The sequence below is a fragment of the Kryptolebias marmoratus genome, linkage group LG17 (genome assembly GCF_001649575.2).
Source record: "Kryptolebias marmoratus isolate JLee-2015 linkage group LG17, ASM164957v2, whole genome shotgun sequence".
In the NCBI taxonomy this organism is placed as follows: domain Eukaryota; kingdom Metazoa; phylum Chordata; class Actinopteri; order Cyprinodontiformes; family Rivulidae; genus Kryptolebias; species Kryptolebias marmoratus.
The window spans coordinates 15,271,992-15,299,913 of record NC_051446.1 but is presented as its reverse complement, the minus strand read 5'-3'; the positions used below and the strand labels follow the sequence as shown (position 1 = coordinate 15,299,913).

At 37.8% G+C, this 27,922-nt stretch overlaps 4 protein-coding genes across 7 annotated transcripts in view; 1 reads left to right on the top strand and 3 right to left on the bottom strand.

Annotated features, from left to right (window-relative positions):
• Positions 1 to 107: 107 nt before the first annotated feature.
• On the bottom strand, positions 108 to 4,210 carry LOC108237103 (sarcoplasmic reticulum histidine-rich calcium-binding protein). The gene is made up of 6 exons (XM_017418305.3): positions 3,362 to 4,210; positions 2,266 to 2,378; positions 2,102 to 2,173; positions 1,157 to 1,211; positions 1,025 to 1,061; positions 108 to 905 (listed from the first exon to the last, which is right to left on the bottom strand). The coding sequence occupies exons 1-6, from the start codon at positions 3,930 to 3,932 to the stop codon at positions 884 to 886; spliced, it is 870 nt and encodes a 289-aa protein (XP_017273794.1). The 5' UTR covers positions 3,933 to 4,210; the 3' UTR covers positions 108 to 883.
• A 1,515-nt stretch (positions 4,211 to 5,725) lies between these two features.
• Positions 5,726 to 20,641, bottom strand: LOC108237202 (transient receptor potential cation channel subfamily M member 4). Of its 2 annotated transcripts, none has more exons than XM_017418466.3 (28): positions 20,488 to 20,641; positions 18,875 to 18,936; positions 18,615 to 18,792; positions 18,150 to 18,330; positions 17,462 to 17,634; positions 16,944 to 17,121; positions 16,590 to 16,654; positions 16,237 to 16,470; positions 15,586 to 15,688; positions 15,366 to 15,487; positions 14,925 to 15,218; positions 14,720 to 14,821; positions 14,468 to 14,596; positions 13,973 to 14,102; positions 13,380 to 13,525; positions 11,717 to 11,829; positions 11,526 to 11,633; positions 11,312 to 11,361; positions 10,983 to 11,221; positions 10,591 to 10,706; positions 9,106 to 9,238; positions 8,844 to 9,018; positions 8,539 to 8,704; positions 8,274 to 8,455; positions 7,908 to 8,040; positions 7,749 to 7,821; positions 6,733 to 6,826; positions 5,726 to 6,568 (listed from the first exon to the last, which is right to left on the bottom strand). In XM_017418466.3, exons 1-28 carry the CDS (start codon positions 20,548 to 20,550, stop codon positions 6,540 to 6,542), a joined length of 3,771 nt encoding a protein of 1,256 aa, XP_017273955.1. In that variant the 5' UTR covers positions 20,551 to 20,641; the 3' UTR covers positions 5,726 to 6,539. The 2 variants fall into 2 exon arrangements, with proteins under 2 accessions (XP_017273955.1, XP_017273956.2); XM_017418467.3 differs by lacking the exon at positions 20,488 to 20,641 and adding an exon at positions 19,008 to 20,276.
• The window catches only part of LOC108237203 (synembryn-A), a 22,385-nt gene continuing 14,556 nt past the window's right edge, over positions 20,094 to 27,922 (top strand). Inside the window, exons 1-3 of one of the 3 annotated variants that reach the window (XM_017418469.3) lie at positions 20,094 to 20,222; positions 22,057 to 22,194; positions 23,894 to 24,029. The gene's annotated coding sequence lies outside the window, so the exon portion shown is untranslated. Of the gene's footprint in view, positions 20,223 to 20,303; positions 20,423 to 22,056; positions 22,195 to 23,893; positions 24,030 to 27,922 lie in introns of those variants that run through there. The other 2 variants (XM_037980705.1, XM_025006383.2) reach the window with 2 other exon arrangements.
• LOC108237115 (transient receptor potential cation channel subfamily M member 5-like) lies at positions 23,881 to 27,027 on the bottom strand. The gene is made up of 7 exons (XM_037980706.1): positions 26,949 to 27,027; positions 26,545 to 26,594; positions 25,128 to 25,240; positions 24,937 to 25,044; positions 24,723 to 24,772; positions 24,443 to 24,632; positions 23,881 to 24,354 (listed from the first exon to the last, which is right to left on the bottom strand). The coding sequence occupies exons 3-7, from the start codon at positions 25,208 to 25,210 to the stop codon at positions 24,279 to 24,281; spliced, it is 507 nt and encodes a 168-aa protein (XP_037836634.1). The 5' UTR covers positions 25,211 to 25,240; positions 26,545 to 26,594; positions 26,949 to 27,027; the 3' UTR covers positions 23,881 to 24,278.

Here is a 27,922-nt window from a genome sequence, read left to right as displayed (position 1 = left end):
AATGTCATTTGGAGTCACAGTTAGCTGATTTAGTTTGAACTTAAAAAAATGCTTGAAAAATAAATCTATCAAAGATCCTTTGTACAAACTGCAAAAAGAGCCTGATGTTGAGTTTATATGCATTTATAGGTAAACATATCCTTCACGCTTAACAGTAATTCTTCAGAACAGGAGTAGTTGTGCACCCTCATACCAGCACTGAACAAATCCAACAGGACCGTGAAGATTCTTTGTTTTATAGTTTCTCAAATACCTAGAACACAGTTTGTACTGTTACACACGAAGCTATAAAATGTCAACAAATGCATCAACAACCTACTGATTTAGAGAACAGATTTTATTACAGCAAACTCTTTAGGCTCAATCTATATTGCATCAGCTGAAAGGAAGTTTTAATTTTGATTTCTGCTTGTAACATACAGATCTACAGTTTTACACATTATTGAAAGGGTCAAATTTATTTGTAGGTTATAGTCAAATTCATTTGCAGATTATAGTCCGTAACTGCTGTGTACAGTGTTAACACTGGTGACCTTGTACTCTAAATTTTGCACAATCAGAGGATACTGTATGACATTTTGCACATTTGGTTCAATCTTCCTTTGACTTTCTGATTTTTCAGTTCAAAGTCTCGCCACAACATGAAAAAATATATATTTTAGCTGTTTACAATGAAACTCATATAAAATATGTTAAAGGCTGCAAAAACTGACTTCTGAGCTCTTCTCACAAGGATACAGTAAAATATTATTGAGGCAATTCTTAAAAGACAAATGTAAATCAAGACTAGGTCTTGTCGATGTTAAGTCCCTGATTTGCTGCTGAACTAAGAGCAGCTTTATATCTTATCATTTCTTAGGGTAAAAGGACAGTTCCAGCATTCTCAGAGTAAAGAGGCAACAGTCCTGCAAAGCAAAACAAAAACAACAGGGCATTAAACACAACAAATCATAATGTGATATGAGCTCTTCAGCTCTCTTGTTACAGTTATTAATGTGTTGTAAGAAAAATAGAAAAATATTACTGAAAGAGGGATCCTGTCAGTTCATCAACAAGGCCACCTAAGTAAAAGTGAGATAAAGAAAAAGTTATATGAAACCCAGCAAATGACATTGCAAGCACAGTAATTATTTGTCACCATATACAGTAAAAATACCTGGTGTGCAAACTGTATCGCACAGTATGGGGCAAATGTAACACAATGAGCAGCTCTGGAAAAAAAAAAAGATTGCTGTTAAATTGAGCATTGCTCCCATAATTACCCTCATTATCACCAATTGTGAAAAGGTGAAGGCGGATGAATATATTTGTACTTGTGTGTGTGTGTAGGTGGATGCGTAGAGGGGCGGGGGGTGACTGTGTGTGATTGTGGGTCTTTGTGTGAGATACACACAAAAATGGTTATGACTCAGTCAGTTTTACAGATAATGGCCCAAAATTCGGTGTGGTAGTAGCTGAAACTGAACCCCAACACATATTCTGAGTGCTAACAGATTGTGTAAGATCTTTGTTTAAAACTTTAGGATTAACTGCTGGAGTCAACCTTTTCTATCTTCTTCTTTCTTCTTCTTTTTCTTTCAGCTGTTCCCTTTTCAGAGGTCGCCACAGCAAATCATCCTCCTCCATCTATTTCTGTCTTCTGCGTCCTCTGTCCTCACTCCAGCTTCCGCCATGTCCTCTCTAACTGCATCCATATATCTCCTCTTTGTTGTTTTCCTGGCAGCTGCATCTCCAATATATCCACTGTCCCTCCTCTGCACATGTCCAAACCATCTCAGTCTGGCCTTCCTGACTTTATCTCCTAGTTGTTCAACCTGTGCTTTTACCTAAATATTTATGAACCACTGGACAGATTTCAATTAAAACTTTGAGAAAGTTATCATTCGACGTACATTTAGAACAGATTTATTATTAGTGCTTATTATTGCTGACTAGAATTATTTTCCAGGTTTGACTAAAATGGCTACATCTTTAACATTTCTCTATATAAGATGATTATAGTTTAAAACGTGGCCATTAAAGGAGGCAGGTGGTATTCATCCTTTCAAGGAATGCTAGGCCTTTAAGTATTTTTTGTGTTTTAGGCAGGGAAGGATCTTACCTCACAGTGCTCACAGTAGTCAGACTCATCTCCCTCCTCACAGGGACATTTACCACAGTTTTCAGAGCAATGCTAGAAGAAACAAAACACTGCTGATCAACACTTCAATTGTTATCAGATTAATTGCAACACTTTTTGAACACTGAAACCTTTGTAAATTTTACCTCACATATGGAGCAAACACTACACAAAGAGCCCGAGTGGAACTGCTGCGAGTCAGTAGCTGCCTCCTCGTCATGTTTTTCAGCAAGGTTTTCTGTTGCGTTGTCAACTTCGTCTAAAGCCAACACACAAAATAACAAAGTGCAGTCTGTGATTAGTTCACAAACTTCAGTATTTTCATCTGCTAAGCTTATAAAGAAGTGGGTGTGAGGCCTGTTTGGTTAGACAAGCAGAAGGTTACCACTCAGCTGCAGCAGCAAAAGAGGTAAAAACAAATATTTCTTGAACAAAAATTTAAATTTGGGATTGAAATGCTGACATTTTTTACTTCAGCATGATTTTAGAAGGCTTGTCATGCTCTATTTAAAAGACTGCTTCCCATTAGCCTTTGGTGCACACCAGTTTGGTTTTAGAGCAAACAGATCAACAGATGATGCCATATTGACCTCCACACATGGCTGAGCCATTTGTAGGGCTCTGGGAACTGTCAGCATGATTTTCATTGACCACAGTTCAGTTTTTAACACAATCACCCCGGACATACTGCATGAAAAGCTGTACTTTGCCTCTCACACCTGTGCCTGGATCAAGATTTTCCTCGAGGTGTGCTCCTCCACCCTGACACTTAGGACAGGCTCTTCAAAGGATTGTATACTGAGTCCTTTTCCAGTATGCACTGAACACTAATGACTGCATTCCCAGTATTGCTCTTGGTAGGGTTTTCCAATATAGGATTTGCAGATAAAACCATAATAGTGGGACTTATTTCAGTCTCTGCTGGGCCTTTTTAACCACTGCTAAAGTTCTGCACAGGTCTGGAGTTAATAGCAGGATCTGTTTTAGTATCTCATAAGTTACACTGGCTGAACAAAGACTGGTTTAGATCTGATTAGTGTCAGCTAGCACACAGATAAGCTGCTCTATTTTTGACCTGAAATGTATGACAGTGTTCCTAAAGTAGCTGTGGTGAGTCAAGTTACATCAGAGGGCTGCTGGATATTTTAGATTCCAATAAATGACCAAAGTTAAGGAGATTTTCATCACTGTTCAGGACAATATTATTTCTAAACCATAATGTATTAAAGATCAAGAGTATACCTTCTTCTTCATCTTCAGGGTCTTCCTCAGCAGGATGATCGTCTGCCTCCTTGTCCTCTACAATTTTAGTTATGGCCTCCTCCTCTTCAGAATCCTCATTGTCCTCTTTCTCAGCGTCACCATCATCAGCTTTGTCCTCTACAGCTTCGTCGTCGTCCTCCTCCTCCTCATCATCATCATCAGAAGCCTCCTCTTCCTCCTCGCCCTCATCGTCCTCTGCAGTCCCATCCTCTTCCTCATCAGCAGCTCCGTCCTTCTCTGCTTCTTCATCTTCCTCTACAGTTTCCTCTTCTTCCTCCTGCTCCTCCTCCTCCTCCTCATCATCATCATCATCATCAGAAGCCTCTTCTTCCTCTTTTTCCTCACCCTCATCCTCATTTTCTGCTTCATCGTCCTCCTCTGCAACATCTTCACCAGTCTCAGCAGCTTCATCCTCTTCAGTATTTCTGGCGTGGAGGCCTTCGTCAGCTTCCACCACATCCTGGGCGCTCACCACAGCACAGGGTGGGATCTGCGGTGGGCAGAGGAGCCCCAACAGGAGCACCACCACCCAGTCTCTCACAGGTGCCATCCTGTAAACTTTAGACAGCTTTTAAAGCCAATTAAAACTTCAACCGTTTTTGTTTGTTTTGGGGGATTTTTTCACGTAAAATCCAAAACTGATGAATGGTTTTAAGTGTTTAAAGTCTATAAAATCCCCAGGAAAAAAATGTGATGGAGCTGCAGCTTTTTGAGGATTAATTGTTCAGGTCCAGGCTGTAGGAGCTGGCGATAGGAGGCTTGTGTTCACAAAGACAGAGAGAGCAGAGTGCCAGCGTTGTGCTGAGAACACAGAGGACACAGTGGAAAAGTTGTGTGTGTGCTTTAGTTGTACAGCTCCATGAACATGAGTGACAGAGGCACATGTCTGGGAAGAATGCTCCTGATGTCCTTAACACAGAGTATCAGAGGAATGAGTGTGTATATGGGTCATTCAAAGGGGGTGGGGGTCTGTTCTGCAGGGGGTCGGGGTAAAGGAAGTCAAAGACCACATAGAAAAGAGTAAAGATTAATTATACACATATTGTACTATACACTGAAGACTGGATATACTTGTAGATTTACTTCAAGGTAACTTGAGTATTTATTGTTCTAAATTTTTGTGACAGTACTTACAGTACTTTGGGAAGGAAAATAGAAAAAAGTAAGAGGGGGGATAAATAGTAAAAATAAACTATCTAGACATGTAAACACAAATCAACAAGTCCAGTGCTGTTGTCCCGTTGTTTTATGTCCTGTTGGTTACTGTGTAGTCCTCTTTTATGTGACACGTTTTTAGTTTTCCCTAAATTTGTTTAAACATAACAACATAAATACACACAAAATTCTGTTTTATTGAGATTAATAATCTTTTAAATAAAATTTTATGTAACTGCGCCTTGTTTTTGAGTCTCTCTTGCAACAAAAATAAATAAATTTTGATAAAAATAAATTAACATAAACTTATACTTTGGATAATCAATATTGAAAAAAAACACAGTCAATTTCAAACTGTCGGTAAATCAGAAGTTTATAAGGTTATACAACCCAAATCAAGTGCATCAAATTAATAAAATTAAAACTAAATCTAAGCACTGTTCTTGCAGAGCAATAAATTTATTTTCAATATGAAAAAAAACCTGACTGACATATGAGGCAAAGCAAAGTGAAAGATCTCCTCACTGCATCTCATAAAGTGATTACAGGCTAGCCCAGACTAAAATTTCTCAAACAAAAGCAAATGAGTGCATGTCAGGATGATGTAAGTCGTAGATTTAATAGCAGTGAAGCTGGCTATGCTGTAAATTCCACAGTGATATATACACACTTTCAGATTTAGTCTTTGAGACAATAAAGCTAGTGAACAGAGGGAAATATTTATTCAGATAAATTACATGTTTGTATGGTTGTATGGGTGCAGTAAGGTGGAAAATGATGGCACTGTTTCTCTGAGAGCTGCTGCCTGCAAGTGACAGGTGATCTAACTATTTAGAGTAAGGCTCCTTCAATGAGTTGCTCCACAATGTGACCTTCAGTAGAGACATGTCACAGTGAAACCCAGCACCATCCAACACACTTCTCTGCTGATTTTATAAATGAATCTCACTTCTTTGTTTTGTATTCCATTTAAGAGGCAACTAATAAAATAAGAAAAGCTTCTTTAAATTAAGCATATTTACCCAGCCTCATTTTTTCTTTAGCGATACTGCACCCTTCTTTTACCCTCAGGCTTAATTTTTGTTTCCTTGTTGAGTAAAAAGGAGTTGACATCTTCCACATTCTCTTTTGTCATCCATCTAAACAAAAGGCATGTTTCAACAGAAACTAACACACAAAGAAGCAGTCTTGTGTACACACTCATTTGTTTTTATGCCAAAAGTTACATTTGGAACCACAATGAGGATAGGACATCTGAAGGAGGGAAAATCATCAAGAATAAAAATAAAAAGAAAACTATTTCATTAAAGGCCTTCAAAAGGTGAACAATGTGTTACTGTCAAAAGTTTATTTACATTTGAAATTGTCGAAAATACAAAACAGTCAAGTTTATGAGTTTGTGACAGAATCCTAAATCTTACAAATATCATGAAAGAAAATATAAAATTTGTTTAAACTATTACAAAACAAAAATATTTTTATCTTTTTATAATAGCAAATATAGAATTTTTCCTCTTATAAAACTTTACATAACAGTAGCAAAATAAATGTAAATTTAGTGTAACTGAGTGTAAACCATTTTGCCAGAGTGTAAATGAACACAGTATATAAAGATGTGATCCTGACGTACCACATTGTAAAGAACATCTATCCACTATTTCCTGTACTTAATAACATAATGCTTGGGAAGGGGCTTTAAAGGCTCCATTCAAAACTACAGCACAAAATCATCCTGAACTGGCACCTACATTACAAAAGTTACGCACAGAATTTGTTTTTAGCATTTAAATAAGGTTCTTAGCACAAAATATTGTTGTTTTTAAAGTGACTGAACTTATTTAATTCTGAATTTCAAGTCTTGATTGTAAACTTCTGTGATAATCAAGACTAGAAACTGGCATGACTTGTTGGTGTGGTCTTCAAAAGCTGTTGCTGTGCTTTAGTTTTGGTCTTTTTTTCTCAGATCCTAAGTGGCTCAATATCACCCCAAAGGCATTATCAATCATGTTGAACTAGAAGTGGGGACATCATCTGTGTGGAAAAGAACAGAGAAAAGGAAGATTAGTGACTGATTGGGAATATTTGCAGGGGAAATGACTCACAGCAATTAGGAACTTAACAAGCTCATTGTGCAAGAAAGCTGAAAACTATTGGGCACACATGTATTCTCAGGTTTTCTGACTGTTGGGCTTTACCTCTTGATGCAGGTGGAGGTCGGGGAGATTTAATTGTGCTGCTTTGTGCTAAAGTGTCCACAATCCATCTGAGTGCACTTGAGCTGTACTCCATCTGAGAATAACAACAAAAACTGTTTAGCACAACTTGAGATATTTTCTCCCTCAGAAAACACAGTTCCTAAAAGACCTGAAACGCTTTGTTCATAGTTTAACAATAAGTTAGGAGTTCTGCTGATTTAATGTACAGTGTAAAAGAAATATACTGTTTGAACAACACTGATTATCTAATATTCTAGTCTTCAAAAATTTTTTTGAATTTATATCTGTTTATATGGGGGTTTTTTTCCCTTTTTTTTGAGGGTGGCACATAGTGGATAAATCTGTAATTCTGTGTAGATTAGTGCAGAAAACCACCTGCCTAACATAATCTTTTCATTTTATCGTGTGATTGACTGATATAGGTTGTTAAGAGTGGAAACAACAAACGGCTAATTTAGTTTTGATCAATAGCCTTCAACTATTACTTAAAGTCCAAAAGACTGCAGGGTGTCACTGGCCTTAGCTTGAAACTTGTCCTTCTACTTTAATAAAGCTTGTTATCTGTTACATGATCTCCCTCTGCTGGTGACTGTTCATATTGTCTTATACTTTCTCCTCAGGTGCATTTAGTTTGTCCTGAGTAGAGAAACCAGTGAAAAAGAGGCAGAAACCTTGGGTTACTTGTAAGATTTTCCCTATGATGCCTCTTCCTCACTCACATGCTGCTAAAATAATTAAAGCTAACCTTCCACTACAGTAACCTTTTTAACTGATGCTTTTATTGACCATGTTCATTTACATAGTTATTGTCTATGTGTTAGGAATATTACACAAAAAGTTTGAATTTCAATTTTAAAAATTATCTGCAATAGTATTTGTGGTGTCAAATCAAAACAACAATCTATTTTTTTCAAAAATAGATTGTTGATCCACAGAAAAGTGAAGTTAAGACATTTCAGATTACTGGTCATCATCAAGACATACTTAATGTTTACCTCATTCTCCAGAGCTTTAAGTCTGTGGTCAAATTCCTTTATTTCAGACAACTGCTTTACAACATCATTTAACCTGAAAAACAGGGGATAACAGACATATATTACCCTCCATTACCTAATTAAGATTTCTGCTGCTATGATACAGCAATCAGTGCTCACTTGTCAGACATCCGTTTGAGTTTTTCTGAATCACTACTCTTCTGGATTTTATTTTGTGCAGTCAGGAAGTCCTCTTTCTGAATGGTTTCCCACGTCATTAATCTGTTCGCTGCTTTCCCTTTTAACTGCAAGACTAATTAAAAAGTCATTATTAATGTCCAACTCTTTGGTGTTTGCTGAACAACACAGTAATCACAAGAGATGAACTGGAGACAAAAAAGACAAAGAGATGGTAAACATCAAGTCTATTCTGCTAGTTACTTGTATTAGCATTGTAAATGCAGCAAGTAAACCACCACAAGACTTAATCATCATAAATAACTTTACTACATACATTTGAAGTAAGACTCCAGTCCAAATACTAACCAAAGTGGCGGACCTTGACAGAGGGAACCTTGCGGATTAGCCTCTTGATAAATAAGTTGATGTGAGAAAAGATGATGAAAGGAGGAGCCAGTGAGGGCCGAGAGTGGTACTGGACAATCAGGTTGTAGCGCTGGAACTTCCAGTAGATGTCACTGTTAGCCTGCACTTCAGTGAAGGTGTAGCTGTGTCGGCATGGAAAGATCATATTAAAATGTAACAGATTGAGTCATTAATCATGCATACACTGCTCTGCTGGCCCACTTACCTAAACATGGCAATGAGCAGGTTGATGAGTAGGATGTTGGTAACCAAGAGATAAATAACCAACAGAATGACCACCAGCCAGTTACCAGAAAGAGACCTGCATGGCTCTGCACCATTCTCAATTAAAGTCAAATTTTTTGTGCAGGTTACATCCCACTCCTTCCCAACTGGAACAAAAAATAAATAAAAACTTGGTTTTTTCCCCATGTTTATACAAACCACAATTAATGAGGCAACTTTTAAAATATTGCACTGAATGTGAAAAATGTAATAAAAGCCAAAAAAAAAAAAAAAAAACATTCATACCATCAACCTCCTCTACAGGAATCTGTCCGTATATGTGCAAGTAAGGTCTGTAGAAAACTCGGCGAAAAATGCGGTTGAAGTTTGGATCGTAAGAGTAAAGCAAAGCCTGATTGGCTACCCCATATGCCATAAGCCACACTCCCAGGAAGAAAAGGAAGAAGAAGACATCTTTTACCTGAATGAAAGAATTGATTTTGTTGTCAGTATATTGTAAACATTTAGTACAATTAGAAATAAGTCAATATTTAACAACATTTCTCACCATCTTGCCAACAATGATAATCTTTGGTCCCAGCTGTCTGTGAATGGCAAAAATGTGAAGGAGGCGAAGAGTGAAGACCATATAGTCCACACATAGGACCTCCCGTCCAAATTCATACGACCACTTGAATAGCCTAAAGCACACAATAAAAAATGTATTGTTCTATGAGCTCATTTTAATTTATCTCCTCAGGCCTTGTTGTATTAAGCTATAATATTCTCGAAGGTTTTGCATAACCTAGTAGAAATATCCTTCATAACCACTGAAAAGTGCATCTGGTAAAATTTTCAGCTTTTCAAATATTCAGTCAAGAAAAAAAAAAGTTTCACCCAATGTTGTTTTCAGGAAGTTTTATGCATAAATTGAAAAATGTATGCATAAATATTTACCACAAACAATGTCAACGTTTCTTGTTGGGGGTTTGAGTATGTCCATGATCCTTAGGGCTCTATTATCCAGGGTATGAGCTCTTGGTAGGGTCTTCTTTGGCAAATTAGTTTTAGGGGAGGGATCAGCAAAAAAAAGCAACTGAAATATCTTTAATGGGATGACACCATTGCAACAAAAGAACAGGGGCTCACATAGAAGCACCTAGTAAGCTTGTCCTATGGGCTGAGCTGAACTTATGTGGAGCCACCACCTACAGGGAGGAGAAATCGCAATTCACACCTATCTACAGATCCCTGTTTAGCAAACTGCCTTTTTGGACAAAGATAGCACCCCAAGGGTCAGGAAGGAACCAGAACTTTTGTGTGAGGTTCAGCCAAGCAAACTAGATATAGCTAGGCTCGTATTTACACAGAGATTTAACTTTGGAACCAAACTACTAGAGAGAGACTGAAAGTCTTCATACTCTGAAGTTGCCCAGCGGAAAAGAGACATAATCATTTACCAGAAAGACCTGGCAAATCCAAACAAGTAGTGGGAGAGAAATGGGAATGTCTAGAGGAGGCCCCTGTACTTGACATCTTCAGATCATACCTTTAAGAGTTTTTATGAAACCCAGGGAAGGTTGAGGACAAAGTCTGAACGCAGCCTATATTGCAAATGCAGCTTTCAGGCGCTGTGTTTTTAAAGCTATCCATGCTTGCTGGTGCGATAACCAGACAACCAGCTGGTGCACACCACAGATGAGGAAAAAAAAGACATGGTGAAGGACAAGGCCTTTAGGTCTTCTGTTCCAAGGGTCTTCTAATGCTTCTTCACATAGAAAGCAGCCAGCTGAAGTGGTTTTATTAAGATGCCTCCCTTTTGGTATTTTCCATGGAAGTCTTACTGGGAAGATACCCCAACTCGAACTGTCTCAGGAACGCCTTGGAATATTCCAAGACAAGCTGAAGAGCATTACAGAGGAAAATAATATTTGAAGTTTGCTCCTAGACTTGTTGCATCCACCATCTGTATACGGTGAAACATTCAGATATGACAAAAAGGAAAACATTCATTTCACTGCACATTTTCTTTGAGGGTAATTGATGTTCCTACCTGCTGATCAATCCTATGATGAATAGTGTCACAGCAATGAGGTCAAATTTATTCCACACATCCTGAATATAAACTCTGAACCTTTGACGCCAGGTCTTCGTCCCTGAAATGAATGTCTTAAAGAAAGAAAAAAAAAAAAAGTATGAACAACGTTTGTATAAGAAAATATAAAGCCAAAAGGTATAAGTGAAGATGTAGCCAGACGATTAAAAGCAATTTTAGACCGTTTTCAAAAATGCCAAACAGTGCACTATACATTGAACAAAACTTGGTGTGTCCATATATCATTGTCTGATAAATGACAGCAAATTACTTATATTTAATTTTCACGTGCTTCTCCGAAGAAACTTAAAAAGAAGTAAATGCATCAGTCAAGATGACATTAAACCAACCTCTCTGATCTCCTCACACACAATGGTGAACACCCAGAAGTACAGCACATACTCTGTGATGGATGGGCTAGAGGGGAGCGGGGGTTTGAAGTCCAGCAACAACACGTACGCAAAAAGTATGAGAAAAAGAAAATACATCAGGACGTTTCCCAAAAATGCTGTGACAGGAGCAAACCAGAACTGACGCCAGCGTGACACTATGAACGGACGTTGTGGTGGTCTATAGGGTTCGGGTATGACTGTAATAAAAATGAGAACAGATGCTGATACAGATTACTGATGTCAACGCTTATTTTTTTTCCAGTGCTGACCACTTAAACAGGACTCACCTTTGATGGTAGCAGTCTGAGGAGTGGTAACTTCTTGCGACTCAGCTTCACTGGTGCAACAAGAGATTTTTAGTAAATCAGCACACTTAAACGTAAAGCAATGTGCCTCATTAAAAATTACATCAGTGTATCTCATTAGTTAAATCACACTCTACAAACCAAATAGAAAAAAAACTGTTTAACACACACACTCTTCAGTATAAAAATGTATTACATGTGCTTGATGTCAGAGAAAGAGAAGACGGTCGTCCCATAATGAGCGTCAGAGGATCTCTCCTCGTTAGGCTTCTCCTCCTCCTCTTGTTGCTGTTCATATTGAGCCCTAAAATTTGAAATACAGTTTAAGAAAAAGGTTATTCTTACACCTATTAAAGTTAATGTCACATGTTATCCTGTAGATTTTACCTGAAGGAGATGAGGTTGGTGTAGCAAAGGAAAGGACAGAAGAAAGTGAGCAGAAGTTTCCACACCTCTGTGTTCCTCTCCATGTCACCCCACCAGATTTGGGACAACAGGGACTGAAAGAGAAATCATTTTTGCTAAATGAAACTAGATTGTAGTGTTCTGTGAAGTAATTTAGTGTCTTTCAAAACTTGAAAAGTATAAATGCAAAACACTTGTCAAAAACAAGTCAATGACAGGTTGTTTGATTTACCAAAGACGTTACTTTTTACTAACCATACACAAACTTTTGCTTCAAACCTTTGTGATTTTTGTTACAATAATAATAACAACAAAAACAATAATAATAATCTAATATTACATTATTAAAGAAAAGTGTCATTAACCTGGACAATTTCTAAGTATAACATCAAAACAAAATATTTAGCTTGTTTAAGAAATAACATTAAAAATTTAATAAAATATCTGCTTGTGTAGCATGATGTATAGGTCAGTTTTTGGCGGTCATTTAGGTTTCTCTATTATCCTGAATATTGTTTAGATAAAGAACTATGTGTGACAGCCTCTTATAGGTTGTTTTAACAAAAAGAATCCCATAGGCTCGATGACCTTATCGGACTGCATTCATCATCATTATATTCCACTTCTGGCAACATGCTGGTGAAACCATATTAGCCATGGCTCTTTCTCCTACGCCAGCATGGAGAGGATTGTGCTGAGCGCTTTTTCTTTTGGATTCCAATGAAAGAGACTGCTGGACTATCAACCTTTTCACAGCCTAAAAGTCAGGGGAGGCTCGCTGACCAACCTTGGCTCCAATAGAACTAATTGAGATCTTTTCTTATCTCCTGCAATGGAACAAGAACTATCAATATTCTCAGTCAAGTTCGAGCTTCACTGAACCAGTAAGTCGTCACATCACATTTTTTTAAACCTTGCTTTGAACACATGGACACAAGAGTTTTCTCTTCCATCCAAGTATAGGAGCAAACTACAAACATTCAGCTGATCTAGAGGACATTTCGGACATGCTACTCAAAGCCAACTGCCAAGGACACAAGACCAGAGATGGACTCAAGCTTTCCTGATAATCAGCTGTGATAACCAAGGAGGTCTGAATAAAGTTACTGTCAAGGTTCAAACCCAGAACCTGCCAAGGACAACTTTCACAAACGGACCCCATACAGACTGCATTAAACAGTGGAAGTTCTCTTTAAATGGTCAGATTGCTCAATGTTTTTGCTAAGTGGCTATGTGGATTTCTAAGTATTCAGGGGTTGATAAACAGACTCATTAGTAAAACTCATACTTCTTTTATTTTGGTTTTCTCTTTATTTTTACTTTTAAAAATTAATTAATATTTATTCTGGTGGCCTTTTATCTCATTTTAAATGGTATAAGCAGAGTATTTACTTTGTATTTTTGTATGTGTTTATTTTCATGATCAGTCAATTACCCTTTTGCAATAAAAGGTACTAGAATTATTCATCTACAATTCATTTGGTGATTTGTTTATGTGTAAATAAACACCCTTAAACATAAAGTTTAGTGTTCTTCAAGTTTCTTTCATGGCTCAAGATCCAGACAGGTTTTTTTTTTTTTTGTAGTTAGCAGAATTGTCTTCTTAGAAGTAGAAAGTCACATAGTTGTGAAAACAATGACAAACCTGTACTCCATCTTGGCTGAAGAAAAGTCGGGCATCAGCGCTCATGCCCATCTGTAGGCAGGTGGTGCCGCCCCAAACAGGGGATTTCCTAATCAGCAGCCTAAAGGAACGACTTTCGTTGCTGCGATAGCAAGTACTGAAGATATCTGAAGAAAAGCAAAGAAAAAAGGACATGAGAGGAAGAGTTACGAGTTTTGTTTGGCAGTTAACCTTAAGCAAACAAAAATCTAATCCTTTACTTATGACACTAGTATTATAAATTTAAGAAAAACTGTTTACACCAAACACAATTTTACAGAATCAAAACATCTTCTTAAAACTCTTAAAAGCTATGTGGTAGCTCATGCTACCCTCAAGTTTTTCCTCCATTTATCCAAGTAAATCACAGTTACTGAATGAAAATGTATGTACAGCTATGTTCAAAAATCACACAATTTTAAACTCAAAAACATCTAAAACGCACAAAAAAATATTTTTTATACTATGTTACATGGCATTTTTAATGCAAGTAATAAACTAATTCTTTTTTCCACATTTCAATTGATTATTCACCAAATGAACAGTATAGTAGGAAATTGGGTTCATGGTCTCACCAACTGCCAGATTTTCAAATTTCTGGGCCAATTCTTTTAAGGAGAGTTTGGTTTCATTTTCAGCCTCCAGCTTGGACAGTTCTCTCAGGATCTTACAACCACTTAGAGCACTCAGCACTGACTCTCCTGCCTGAGAAAGACCACAAGAGAGGGGAAGTGAAGTAGGTAAAGCAGTTTATATATGTTTTGACACTCTCTGTACTGGAGTATTTACAGTTTATGAAGTCTACCAGTAAACATTTTCAACCATTAATCACTTTTCAGAAGCACAACACAATATGAATGTAATTCAATGTGCACTTATATAAAATTATAATTGTACAAAAGAAGTTTATATGTTCTTTGCTTAACCCTGCTTTGTTATTCTTTAATCTCACAACAATCAAACCACTTACAGTAGGTCTACCTTGTGACTATTTAAAAATGCACATCCCCTTTATCACTTGATGACACAAGGTCTGAGCAACATTCTTGCTTTCTTCTGAGAGCTATTACCATCTCCCAGAAAAACGTGGCCATCTCACTGCGGTTCTGTAGAACAGCCCAGATGAAAAGTGAAGCCCAGGGTGAGAGACAGCGCCTCTCTCGATATGTGCAGTCGCCACGCAGCAGTTTACTTGCACGCTGGGATAAATGAAAAAACAAAAGCAAATGATGATGGAAACCTATCAAGTTGTTTGAAAGAATAAACAAATTTTGTCACCTTAAAATACAGAATGTCTGATTATTGACAAAACAAACAAGTACCCTAAGAGCCATCCTTTTGGATGAGATTTCCTGTAAGTCCAAAATGTCATAGTAGAACTGCTGACAAACATCACCCATTAGTAATTCCAGGACTCCTGAAACCTGACAAAACATAACAAAAATCTTTGTCGATGGGAGTTTTTCCTCATTATTTCAAACAAATAACAAGTCAAGAAGATTGAAACACTTCCATAAGGAAACTCACCTCAAAAAGGGTGATTGCAGAGCCCCTTTCACTTTGAGGTTTCTCTGTTAATAATTTGGATTGTGATTCTGGTAAATTAGCTGGTGTAGGTGATGTAGTTCCAACCCGCATCACTAAATGGCGCTGAAGTAGCTGGTATAACTGGGTGCCCTCAGCCACAGAGCCATAGAGCGTTTCCAGCCTGCCATAAGTCAGGTAGTCCAGGATGTTCAAACCGTTCTCAGTGAAAAGACGAACAAACTGGGGTTTGTCATTGACCAGGACATCTGTCATGGATTCTTCCAAGTCCTCATACTATTTGATTAGATTAAAAAATGTTTTTAGACATGAAATTGTATTTAACACCAAAATCTGCTTTGGGTGTGCTACTTTATTTTTTGTAAACGGTAACAAAATGTTTATATGTTATATCTGTTTAGATTGTTGTCTTTATCTCCTCACCCTCCAATGGATGTCTCCATTGAAGAGTTCACTCTTAGCAATGTCCACCCTGTTCCAAGCAACAGCTAGCTTCAGCTCTTCATTGTAAGGACTGTCCTCAACTGAGGCACGTTGCTTACTTGCTGGAAAGAAAGGGGGGTGATTATACACACACAAAATACGGTTCTCTTGTCACATACAAACAAGTGCAAAATCCAGCATATAGATGAGTTTTACTCACCTCCTACCAATGCTCTGAGCAGAACTGTATCAAAATCAGTCGGGCTTTCCTGCTCTCCGTGGTAGATTGTAATCAAGCCTTTGTTTTGGTAGATACTTAGAGCCTGAAGACAGAAGTCGGGAGACAGATAAACACTGAAATTTCTGGATCAATGAGCACAGAGCCTAGTGTTTTCAAAAAGTAAAATTAAAACCCTTGAATTAGTTGCATTTCTTATGACAAAGCATGGGAACTCGTCATTATATCCTAAATACTCAACACCTTTTAGATATGATCAAAGCAACAACAAAGACTTGCCACTCACTACAGAATTACCTTTTATAAAACAAGGGACACTAATGAAATTCTTGAAGTCTGCTGACTAGTTGCATCATAATGTCGGTCTGTGCTTTGCTCATCTTTTGCTTTTGGTTTTATTTCATGGTTCAGTTTGATTTATTGCAATTCATCAGCCTGTTTCCTTGGTTGTTTCTGATTACTAATCATCATATCAGTCTTGTACAAGAAAATACACTCAATAACTGGACATGGATTTTTAATGTTGATTTAAATAAAAAAAGAAACCAATGTAGTGACTTTTAGCTGAATGATGAAAGAGCAGAGGATTTGAGAAAAAAAAATAAAGTGTGCATCTTTTTCTACATCACACACCTGTTCAACAAGTTTGTCTGTCTCTGGTTCAGCAGAAAAGTATTTCTTCACTCGTTCTGTCACTTTTTCTTTCAGATCTACACTGGGACCGGCCTCACTGTCACCCTCAGCAGAAGGCTGGAAGGCTGGAGCCGAAGACAGATTCTCCAAGAGATCGCTCAGGAAGTCTGCGATGCCTCCTGAGCCAGCCAGCACCAACCAGGGAATGTTGTTTTTCAGAGAAATATCCACTCTCTGGCAGAATGTAGAATACCCGTAGTTAAAAGGTCAATTAAAAGTAGTTTTTAGTACAAGATTTTCCATCAACATTTCCTGTAATAATAATAATCAACCATTAAATGTCATGACTCAACCTCCAGCATGCTTGTTTCCCCTGATATCAGCATACAGAGGACAGGAATGTCAATGCTGCCGCTACCTGATCAAAGAACAAACAAAAATGTAGGCGGTTTTAAAATACAAATTTACTTTTTAAAATTCACAGACTGAGAAAAAATTAAAGTAATTATATTTGCTAAATGCGTATTTTTCCGGTGGCACAGAAAGAACAGTGTAATTATTTTTTGTTTTTTTTAAACAAACCTTTGCATGACTTTACATGTCTCACATGTTTGAAGAGACATGCAGTGGCTTGCCAATGTTTTCATTCCAGTGGAATTCAAGATTGAGTGCACAAGAACTGAGCTTACTGTACACATGTTTCTTACCCCATATGCCTGTGCGCTGATGGGAAATGTAGTCCTCTATTTTGGCTCTGAAGGATGTCTCCCCTCCTTTGCGGCCCACACTCCCATCATCCACTAGCAGGAAAGCCTGGTAGTTGTTGTCCAGGCTGCTGGAATCCCGAGATGAATTCTGCACATAGTATTTAGCTGGAAAACTGCCCTGCAAATGAATAAAAATTGGATAATACAGTCTTCATTTAGAATGAAGCACAATCTGCACCTTAGATCTTTCAGATGAAGATGATTTATCTTACTATAAATACAAAACTATGAAGTTCACATTTACCTGTGTTATCAATACAGATCAAAAAAGGTTTTTAAAATAGAAATATGATTCCAATTTGTTTAAACCAAAAACAAACTATCCAGAGCTAAAAACTGGAAAAAAAAAGCATTGTTTCAAAGCCGATTTTTCTGATATTGTTAGACATACAATAAAAGCAAACATGATACAAATTTTAATGGGAAGGAAAAAAAACAAATGTAAATTTTGGTACAACCTGAGGATTGACAAGTTGCTCTCTGTTGTGCACCAGGCCCCATGAAGTGATGCCCAGTGCCACCACTCTGTTGACAGAGTCTGAAGAAGCTGCAGTGGCGTGATCTCTCACCGCCTCTCCAACACACCTACCAACACCTTCACGCAATCCTGCTGTCAGAATCCATGCTGCTCCTGGACAGGAAAAATATGTCATTTGTCAAAAGTAAATATGTTTCATTCATCCATATTTGTAGTTATTAACCATTATAAAAAGTATTTGTGTATTTCTGCTGCACATTTTAAAACCACAATTAAACAGCAGCAGGTTATTCAAAGGTTGCTGCAAATAGAACCTTTGAATAACCTACTGCTACTCCAGCAGAGTGCTGCTGCAATGTGGGGATTGTTTTTAGTCTGCAAAAATGTTCATGTAGATGTCAAAGTAGTAGCATCTGTGTGAATGCCTGAATGCCGGGTGCCTAAAGGCATGCAACAAAACACTGCTATATACATAGCTCTGCCATCTGAGGCTGAAACAATGCTTAGTAGTATTTGTCACTTTGTAAGAGAGGACAGGAAGTTGGGATTGTGACTGATGAGCAAACTAAATTATATATAGTTGTAAACATGAACCAGTATTTTGCAGTCCAAAAAGCAGACAAGAAAATTGACAAAATGCTGACAGTTTGCTTTCTGGATGTAATTACCTGCTCTTTGTGAAGCTTTCACAAGCCCCTGCCTGAGAACCTCTCGCACCCAAGTCTTCAACTTTGTCCTGCTTTCTCCTCCCACAACAGAAACCACCAGGTTGGGTGCAGGGAGATGCCAATGGGTCGTCATCATGGTGTAGACCATATCTGCCGAGGAGTCCCATGACAGACGCAGGAACTGAGTTCCCCATGAGAGACAAATCAGACATTTGGTTAAACAAAAGTGGCATGTTACAAGTAAACACAATATTGTTGGTCCCAGAGATCAAATAAGCAAAAGAATAAAAATGTGATTAAGTATGAGATTGTGAAATCACATACTTAATCACAAGCCAGAGGTTGAATATCAAAAGTACGGACTACTGCAGCAAACTCTTAATAATAATCTCCAAGTCTATAAAAGTTAAGTCATTTATTAACCAGTTTAGAGAATAGTTATCAGATCCTTAGAAAGGCCCTCACATAGCTGTGTCGCTTGCTGGCTCCTGCAAACTGCACCTCTCCAAAGGCGTCAGTCGGGTATTCAGACGAGTGCTGGGCGCTGTCCCAGTGGTTCACCATGGCGGTGCTGAAAAAGTCCCCGAGAGCCACAGAGGTGTGGGCATCTCTCGCATTTCCACACTGACACAGAGCTCCATTACTGACAGAGGTGGAAGGATAACAGGGTGAGAGTCTGATCATCTCCTGACAACATTTCAACACAGGATCAGAGAGAAGAGTACCTGAAAGAATCCTCCACAAAGGTGGTGCACACTCTTTTCTTGAAGATCTTAGCGATCCAACTCTGAAAACATTTTCAACATGTTCACAAACTGCATTAATAAATAGGCTTTTTGAGTTCAAATCCAGACTTACCTTTTTGTGCATGAGGCTGCAGGGTGAGAGGAAACACTGCACAGAGAATAAATGCTGCCTCTCACTCAGAGGAATACCTGATGTAAACTGCCAAGTGTTTCTGAACCCAAACACCTGAATGCAATTTCTGACGAGGCGCTGCAGATTCAGCTCAGGTTTCAAAGTACGTGAATAGATCTTTAGGGCATACCTACATGTCAAAACAAAGCCTCCCACCCCCATATAGGAAAAGGAATTCCTTACATTTTTTTTACATAACCCACTTTAAAAATAATTACTTTACTAAAGATATTCAGAACTGTCAATATTTTATTTTCACATATTAAAAAAAATCACACATATTTATGGAATTTAGGTTTGCAGCTGCATCTGTTTTTTTGACAGAGGCAATACTATGTGAGTTTATTATAATTTCCTTAGCAACTCAAATCATTACATTATTCAGGATGTTTTTCTCTTATTTTTCATACTTCTTTTTTATTTTTAATTAGCTCTTTATGATGATAATCCTACACAATATGAAAGATTTAACCTTTCCACTAGTAATTTTACACCCCCCAGGTTTGTTAATGTCTCTGTATATAAAACTGTACACAGAAATAGTTCTAATAAACCGTAACCTGCACCTTTCAGTATTTTAATATCATGACAGTTTGAACAGTGCCTCCCAAACTTTTTGCTTTCCAACCTATTAAAGAATAGCGAGGAATGTTTGTGAACCCGTTTATTGCCAGCTTAAAACTACAAGCTTTATGAAAAAAAAAATCTGAAGACCCCCACTTGGTGTTTCATGACCCACATTTGGGTCCCGACTCCAACTTTGGGAACCACTGATACTTTCACTGAAATACTTCATATTTATACAGAACTTTTACTTGTAAAGGAGCTCAATTTGTAATTGTGGTTTTTAAGTAAATGATCCCTGCGTCGCACTGCAGATTCAAACTCGGTCTGTCCAGTTTTTACTGATTATTAATGCCAGAGTAAAACCGGAAGCGCGTGTTTGTGACACGACGCGACACGTTAATCACAATGGCTCCGTTCCGTTTAGTTGTCCCATCGGTGAGGACCGCACAGGTAGAACGAGAGAGCCCGGTGAAATTACACAGCTAAGAGGAACGGAACGCTGCCATGACTCCTGTTACTATGAATCAGTTTGACATACTCTTGTGTTGCTAGCCGAAGCTAGCTCTAACTTCCGCTCTCTGTTGTTGGGTATGTACGAGAAGCAAGCTAGCCTTAAATACGTGGAGATAACTTCTGTAACTCCACGGTACCTTTAATTTCCATAAAACAGACACTAGCTGTGGGGTTCTTCGGTTTTAATAAACAGCGACACTGAGCTTACAGCATGAAACGCGTTACCCAAACAAACGCTGCTCTGCAAGCCTCAACTCGCAAAACATCTTCGCTTTGTACGTTCATCATCTGTTAATCTTCACTACAACCACCGTCATGTTTTCACAGTTGACTTGCTTACCTTCCCCTTCTCAGTTTCAGTGTCTGGGGTTGTTTCTTCAGTCCCTGCCTTATTATCTCCCATTTTCACCCCTTCTGTATCAGTGAGAGACTTAAAAAAAGAAAACACGCAGTTCCTGGTCGTGTTAGTTCACCAAACAGGTGAGGGTGTGGTAACATAGGAAGCAGACAAATGTTAAGTCCACTAAACTCTGAAAACAGGTGGGACCAGTTTAAACAACAAGCTGAATATCAGCTAGGCTACTGCAATTTATAGTTGTTCAACTATGTGTAAGATATCTCCAGGACTTTATATGTGGTTTAGTGGCAGGGAAGGAAGATGCTGTTAGCCACAGATCACGCACAGTTGATACTCATGTAGCAGACAGACTGCTGTACACACACACATATGCTCTTCAGTTGAAACCTAAAACTATTTTGCAGTCACTGTCCTGCTTTCACATTTTACAGATGTGATGAATGCCGCAGACTCACACTGTAACTCTAATAACCCAATTCCTAATTTAATACAATAAAATGTGAATATACTCCCCCCACCCCACCACCACCACCACATACACACACACAATAAATTAATCCAACTTCACTCACATCACAGAAGCCTATTATAAACACCTCCTGAGGAGGTTTTTGCAGGTATCCAATATTCATCATTCATTTTCAATGAGCCTGATAAACATCAATCTATAGTAAGTGTTAATATACCAGTAAGTTAAAATATAAACATTGCTTCAGCTACCATGTCCTAAGCTAACATATATACACTAAAATGTCAGTGCAAATGCTATTTTCTAAACCGTTACACTGCTGTCATTTTTGCATCAGATGATTTTCCAACCGCTGGTGATAGGCACCAGCTCCCCACAACCCTGCACAAAAAAGCAGACAAAAGAGATGGATGGTTATTTAGCTAGACGTCTCTAGATACTTACAATGACGATAGAGTTTACTGTGGTTCATTACCTTACTTCTCCATTAGTTACTTACTTTGTCTTGTTACATGTTCCAGCAAATGAAATGCAACAAAACCTTTGACTATCCAGGTTCTTATTTCATCTTCCAGTTGAGTTTTCCAACTTGGAATTTGGAAAAATCAGACCAAGTTCAAATAGAATATCATTTATAATGAGTCACCTCACATTGTTTGTCCATTTGCCACACTCCTGCTGTAATATATGTATGTGTTTGGCCATGAGTGAATTTACTGGGTTGACTGTGTAATGTGGGCTCACTTGAATGCAGTGCTTCTTAAAGTCTCTGTAACTAATGTATATTAAAGATGTGTGCCCACTGATCTATGGGGTATTTATTGACAAATTGGGATTGTTTTGCTATTCATGTTAGCTTATGGTCTTAAAGATAAAGCATTCACTGAGGATTCATATTAAGTCATTGGTCTCAGGTAGCAAATGCTTACCTTGTTATTGTATGAAACAAAAATACATTTAGTAAGGATGTTCTGCTGAGTTTTTATCATTTCAACAGAAAATGTCATCACAAGCATCTCAGAGTCTATTAATGAATTATATATACAGCAACACTTTGATGGCTTCTTCATCTTTTTTGACAGATAAATAGGCTGTCTGCGTTGACTGAGACTGAAAACCAATTCAACTGAAGCAAACTGAGGGTCAGAAAACACTGCATATACCCAACAGAGAGCAAACGCAAAGTTGAAGGATCTGTGCGATAAAGTAACCTGCTTAAGGTAAGTTTGCACAAACATTATGTAAAATCTGGATACTTTGTATTTTGCAAATCTGATTTCTGTAAAAAGTAAGATACACAATTCCTGAATGAGTCACATCAAACTGGTTACTTATGACTAAGTTTGATGTGGTTGGTGTAGAGAATAAATGGACGTGCTTCATTTAAAGTCATTACATTTATTGAATTTTATTTTTACATTTTGATTGAACAGGATGATATACAGTTTATCATCTTTTGTGTTGATGTGTGTTTGAGCATTTATAGCAATTTTTATTTCATTTCATTTATTATTGCCATTTTCTTGGATCACATAAAACTAAACTTTGTTTCATACATTCATCACTAAGAATTCAATGCATATAAAAGCAAATACAGATTTTTTAATTTTTGTGACATAATGTTAAATTAACTCAAAAAGTACCCTGAAGGCAACATCAAGATGAAATGGAGAAAGTGGTAACTGTATCTGTGTGAAAAAAAAAACAGAGAAAGAAAATTAAGTGAATGTAGATGTACTGTATATGTAAGTTTACACCTTCAAAACAGAACTAAATCCAGCTCATCAAATAAGCTCAGTGACTGTAATGAGTGACATTTTACCTTAAAATTGGTCTGCTCTGAGTTTCCAAATGATGGAGTTTACCTCCTGATGTCGGTGGTGGTCAGGGAGGTTTAGATGTGCTGTTGTGTGCTACATCTGAGAAAAGGAGCAGAAAATTGTTGGATGCTACTCAAGTTATTTTCTCCCACTGAAGACATTGTTCCTAAATGACTTGAAACACAGCTTTTCTCATTCGTGCAAGTAACACCATCATCTAACTCAGCTGCAATATAGATTCATAGTTGCACTTTTATTTTTACTAAATGTCATGTCTTTACAACTACACTGAATTTTGAATTATTATAATTTATGTGGCTTCTCTTCAGTATAAGCATTGTAATATTTTTTACTCTTTTTCACTCCATGCTTCAGTCATGTAATTCTATGACTGTCAGCTGTGATATTTTTATAGTAAGCAAAAATAAGACTTTTACATACATCTTAGCTTGGTGTTGTATTAAGAATGCAAACAAGGGAACCAGCTGATGTGGCTTCAATTAACAGCCTCAATATCTGCCTTTTAGCCTCACTCAACTCAGAGGCTCCAGGATGTTACTGGCTTTGGCTTGAAAAAGGTCTTCGTCATCATTCCTTCTAAAAAAAAAAGCCTTTTCTCAAAGTTTTTATACTGTAACATTCTCCCCCTCTGCTGGTGACTGTTTCATATTGTCTTGGGTTTTTTCAGGTGAAATTGGTTTGACCTGATTAAGCCAGTATCTCACCAGGCTGAGACTGTTGGAGATTAGTTGGTGACTTAAAATTGCAGGAAGATTTCAAGAAAAGAGGCAATTTTTTTGTTGTGATCTCAGTGAATTTTGAATGTTTGCAAACCAGTGACCTGCAAGCCACACAGCCGAATTTAAAACAGCCAGTCTTTAAAACTCACAGCCTATTTTCTTGTGCACGGCTTGCAAAACTGTACTCTTGACCATATTTTGTTGTTCACCTCCACTCACATTATACCCAACTAGGCATGCTTTGTACCAACCTTGGCAGCCACCCCACTTTTATGATTTAATCTGTTAGAGTACACTTTTAAAATGAAGATAGACAGATTTAGACCAGCTTTTTTACTAATTATTCTTTATCATTTTAGACCTGGACATTTGCCTCAGATATTTTAGGATAAAGGAGATGAGACGGTTGACGGGTTGAAGACCAACTCTTTGGTGTTTGCCGAACAACACAGAAATCACAACAGCGGAACTGGGGACAAAAAGGACAAAGAGATGGTAACCATCAAGTTTTTTCTGCTAGTTACTTGTATTAATTGGGGGCGGGGGGTTGCAGCAAGTAAACCACCACAACAAGACTTAATCATCATAAATAACTTTACTACATACATTTGAGGTAAGGCTCCAGTCCAAAAACTATTCAAAGTGCCAGACCTTGACAGAGGGAACCTTGTGAATGACCCTCTTGATAAATAAGTTGATGTGAAAAAAGATGATGAAAGGAGGAGCCAGTGAGGGCCGGGAGTGCTACTGGACAATCAGGTTGTAGCGCTGGAACTTCCAGTAGATGTCACTGTTAGCCTGCACTTCAGTGAAGGTGTAGCTGTGTTGGCACAAAATGATTTTAATTTAAAAAAATATATAATTAAAAGAAACTGAGTTCTGTTAAAGTTTTCCTAGCCAATACATACAGCACATACTCTGTGATGGTGGGACTAGAGGGAAGCGTGGGGTCCAGCAACAGAACATAAGCAAAAATTATGAGAAAAAGAAAATACATCAGGACGTTTCCCAAAAATGCTGTGACAGGAGCAAACCAGAACTGACGCCAGCGTGACACTATGAACGGACGTTGTGGTGGTCTATAGGGTTCGGGTATGACTGTAATAAAAATGAGAACAGATGCTGATACAGATTACTGATGTCAACGCTTATTTTTTTTCCAGTGCTGACCACTTAAACAGGACTCACCTTTGATGGTAGCAGTCTGAGGAGTGGTAACTTCTTGCGACTCAGCTTCACTGGTGCAACAAGAGATTTTTAGTAAATCAGCACACTTAAACGTAAAGCAATGTGCCTCATTAAAAATTACATCAGTGTATCTCATTAGTTAAATCACACTCTACAAACCAAATAGAAAAAAAACTGTTTAACACACACACTCTTCAGTATAAAAATGTATTACATGTGCTTGATGTCAGAGAAAGAGAAGACGGTCGTCCCATAATGAGCGTCAGAGGATCTCTCCTCGTTAGGCTTCTCCTCCTCCTCTTGTTGCTGTTCATATTGAGCCCTAAAATTTGAAATACAGTTTAAGAAAAAGGTTATTCTTACACCTATTAAAGTTAATGTCACATGTTATCCTGTAGATTTTACCTGAAGGAGATGAGGTTGGTGTAGCAAAGGAAAGGACAGAAGAAAGTGAGCAGAAGTTTCCACACCTCTGTGTTCCTCTCCATGTCACCCCACCAGATTTGGGACAACAGGGACTGAAAGAGAAATCATTTTTGCTAAATGAAACTAGATTGTAGTGTTCTGTGAAGTAATTTAGTGTCTTTCAAAACTTGAAAAGTATAAATGCAAAACACTTGTCAAAAACAAGTCAATGACAGGTTGTTTGATTTACCAAAGACGTTACTTTTTACTAACCATACACAAACTTTTGCTTCAAACCTTTGTGATTTTTGTTACAATAATAATAACAACAAAAACAATAATAATAATCTAATATTACATTATTAAAGAAAAGTGTCATTAACCTGGACAATTTCTAAGTATAACATCAAAACAAAATATTTAGCTTGTTTAAGAAATAACATTAAAAATTTAATAAAATATCTGCTTGTGTAGCATGATGTATAGGTCAGTTTTTGGCGGTCATTTAGGTTTCTCTATTATCCTGAATATTGTTTAGATAAAGAACTATGTGTGACAGCCTCTTATAGGTTGTTTTAACAAAAAGAATCCCATAGGCTCGATGACCTTATCGGACTGCATTCATCATCATTATATTCCACTTCTGGCAACATGCTGGTGAAACCATATTAGCCATGGCTCTTTCTCCTACGCCAGCATGGAGAGGATTGTGCTGAGCGCTTTTTCTTTTGGATTCCAATGAAAGAGACTGCTGGACTATCAACCTTTTCACAGCCTAAAAGTCAGGGGAGGCTCGCTGACCAACCTTGGCTCCAATAGAACTAATTGAGATCTTTTCTTATCTCCTGCAATGGAACAAGAACTATCAATATTCTCAGTCAAGTTCGAGCTTCACTGAACCAGTAAGTCGTCACATCACATTTTTTTAAACCTTGCTTTGAACACATGGACACAAGAGTTTTCTCTTCCATCCAAGTATAGGAGCAAACTACAAACATTCAGCTGATCTAGAGGACATTTCGGACATGCTACTCAAAGCCAACTGCCAAGGACACAAGACCAGAGATGGACTCAAGCTTTCCTGATAATCAGCTGTGATAACCAAGGAGGTCTGAATAAAGTTACTGTCAAGGTTCAAACCCAGAACCTGCCAAGGACAACTTTCACAAACGGACCCCATACAGACTGCATTAAACAGTGGAAGTTCTCTTTAAATGGTCAGATTGCTCAATGTTTTTGCTAAGTGGCTATGTGGATTTCTAAGTATTCAGGGGTTGATAAACAGACTCATTAGTAAAACTCATACTTCTTTTATTTTGGTTTTCTCTTTATTTTTACTTTTAAAAATTAATTAATATTTATTCTGCTTATTAATGCTTATTTTTTTTCCAGTGCTGACCTCTTAAACAGGACTCACCTTTGATGGTAGCAGTCTGAGGAGTGGTAACTTCTTGCGACTCAGCTTCACTGGTGCAACAAGAGATTTTTTAGTAAATCAGCACACTTAAACGTGAAGCAATGTGCCTCATTAAAAATTACATCAGTGTATCTCATTAGTTAAATCACACTCTACAAACCAAATAGAAAAAGAACTGTTTAACACACACTCTTCAGCATAAAAATGTATTACATGTGCTTGATGTCAGAGAAAGAGAAGACAGTCATCCCATAATGAGCGTCAGAGGATCTCTCCTCATTAGGCTTCTCCTCCTCCTCTTGTTGCTGTTCATATTGAGCCCTCAAATTTGAAATACAGTTTAAAAAAAATGTTATTCTTACACCTTTGAAAGTTAATGTCACACATTATCCTGTAGATTTTACCTGAAGGAGATGAGGTTGGTGTAGCAAAGGAAAGGGCAGAAGAAAGTGAGCAGAAGTTTCCACACCTCTGTGTTCCTCTCTATGTCACCCCACCAGATTTGGGACAACAGGGACTGAAAGAGAAATCATTTTTGCTAAATAAAACTAGAATGAAGTGTTCTGTGAAGTAATGTAATGTCTTGTCCTTCTATCATACTGCTCAGAAAGTAGACGGGTTCTGTGTTCCTGAGATAAATGTGTATTAATGCGAAATGTGCACATTAACCCCAAAAGAAACAACCTTGGGATGATGTTACTGAAGCTGGTCAGAGAGTCATTATCTATTGTAAAACGAGTCTTGTACCAACATGGGCTGAAGGGCCACTCAGTGAAGAAGACATCACTTTGAAAACAACATAAAAAAGCAATGCAGTGGGGGTATTTTGCTGCAGGAGGGACTGGTGCACTTCACAAAACAGATGGCGTCACGAGGAGAGAAAATTAGGTGGAAACAACATCTCAAGACATCAGCCAGGAAGTTAAAGCTCGGGCTCAAATGGGTCTTCAGATGGACAATGAACCAAGCATACTACCTGATTAGTTACTAAGTGGCTGAGGGACAAAAGAGTCAATGTTTTGGAGTGGCCATCACAAAGCGCTGATTTCAATTCCATAGAAAATTTATGGGCAGATCCAAAAAAGGCGTGACTGAGCAAGACAGCATATAAAACTTGACTCAGTTCCATCAGTTTTGTCAAGAGGAATAGGACAAAATTCCAGCAAACTGGTGTAAGAAGCTTATGGAAGGAAACCCAAAACATTTGACCCAAGTCAGAAAGTTTAAAGGTATTATAGTACCAAATACTAAGAAATTGGATGTAAACATGTGACTTTAAATCCATCCATCCATCCATCCATCCATCCATCCATCCATCCATCCATCCATCCATCCATCCATCCATCCATCCATCCATCCATCCATCCATCCATCTTCT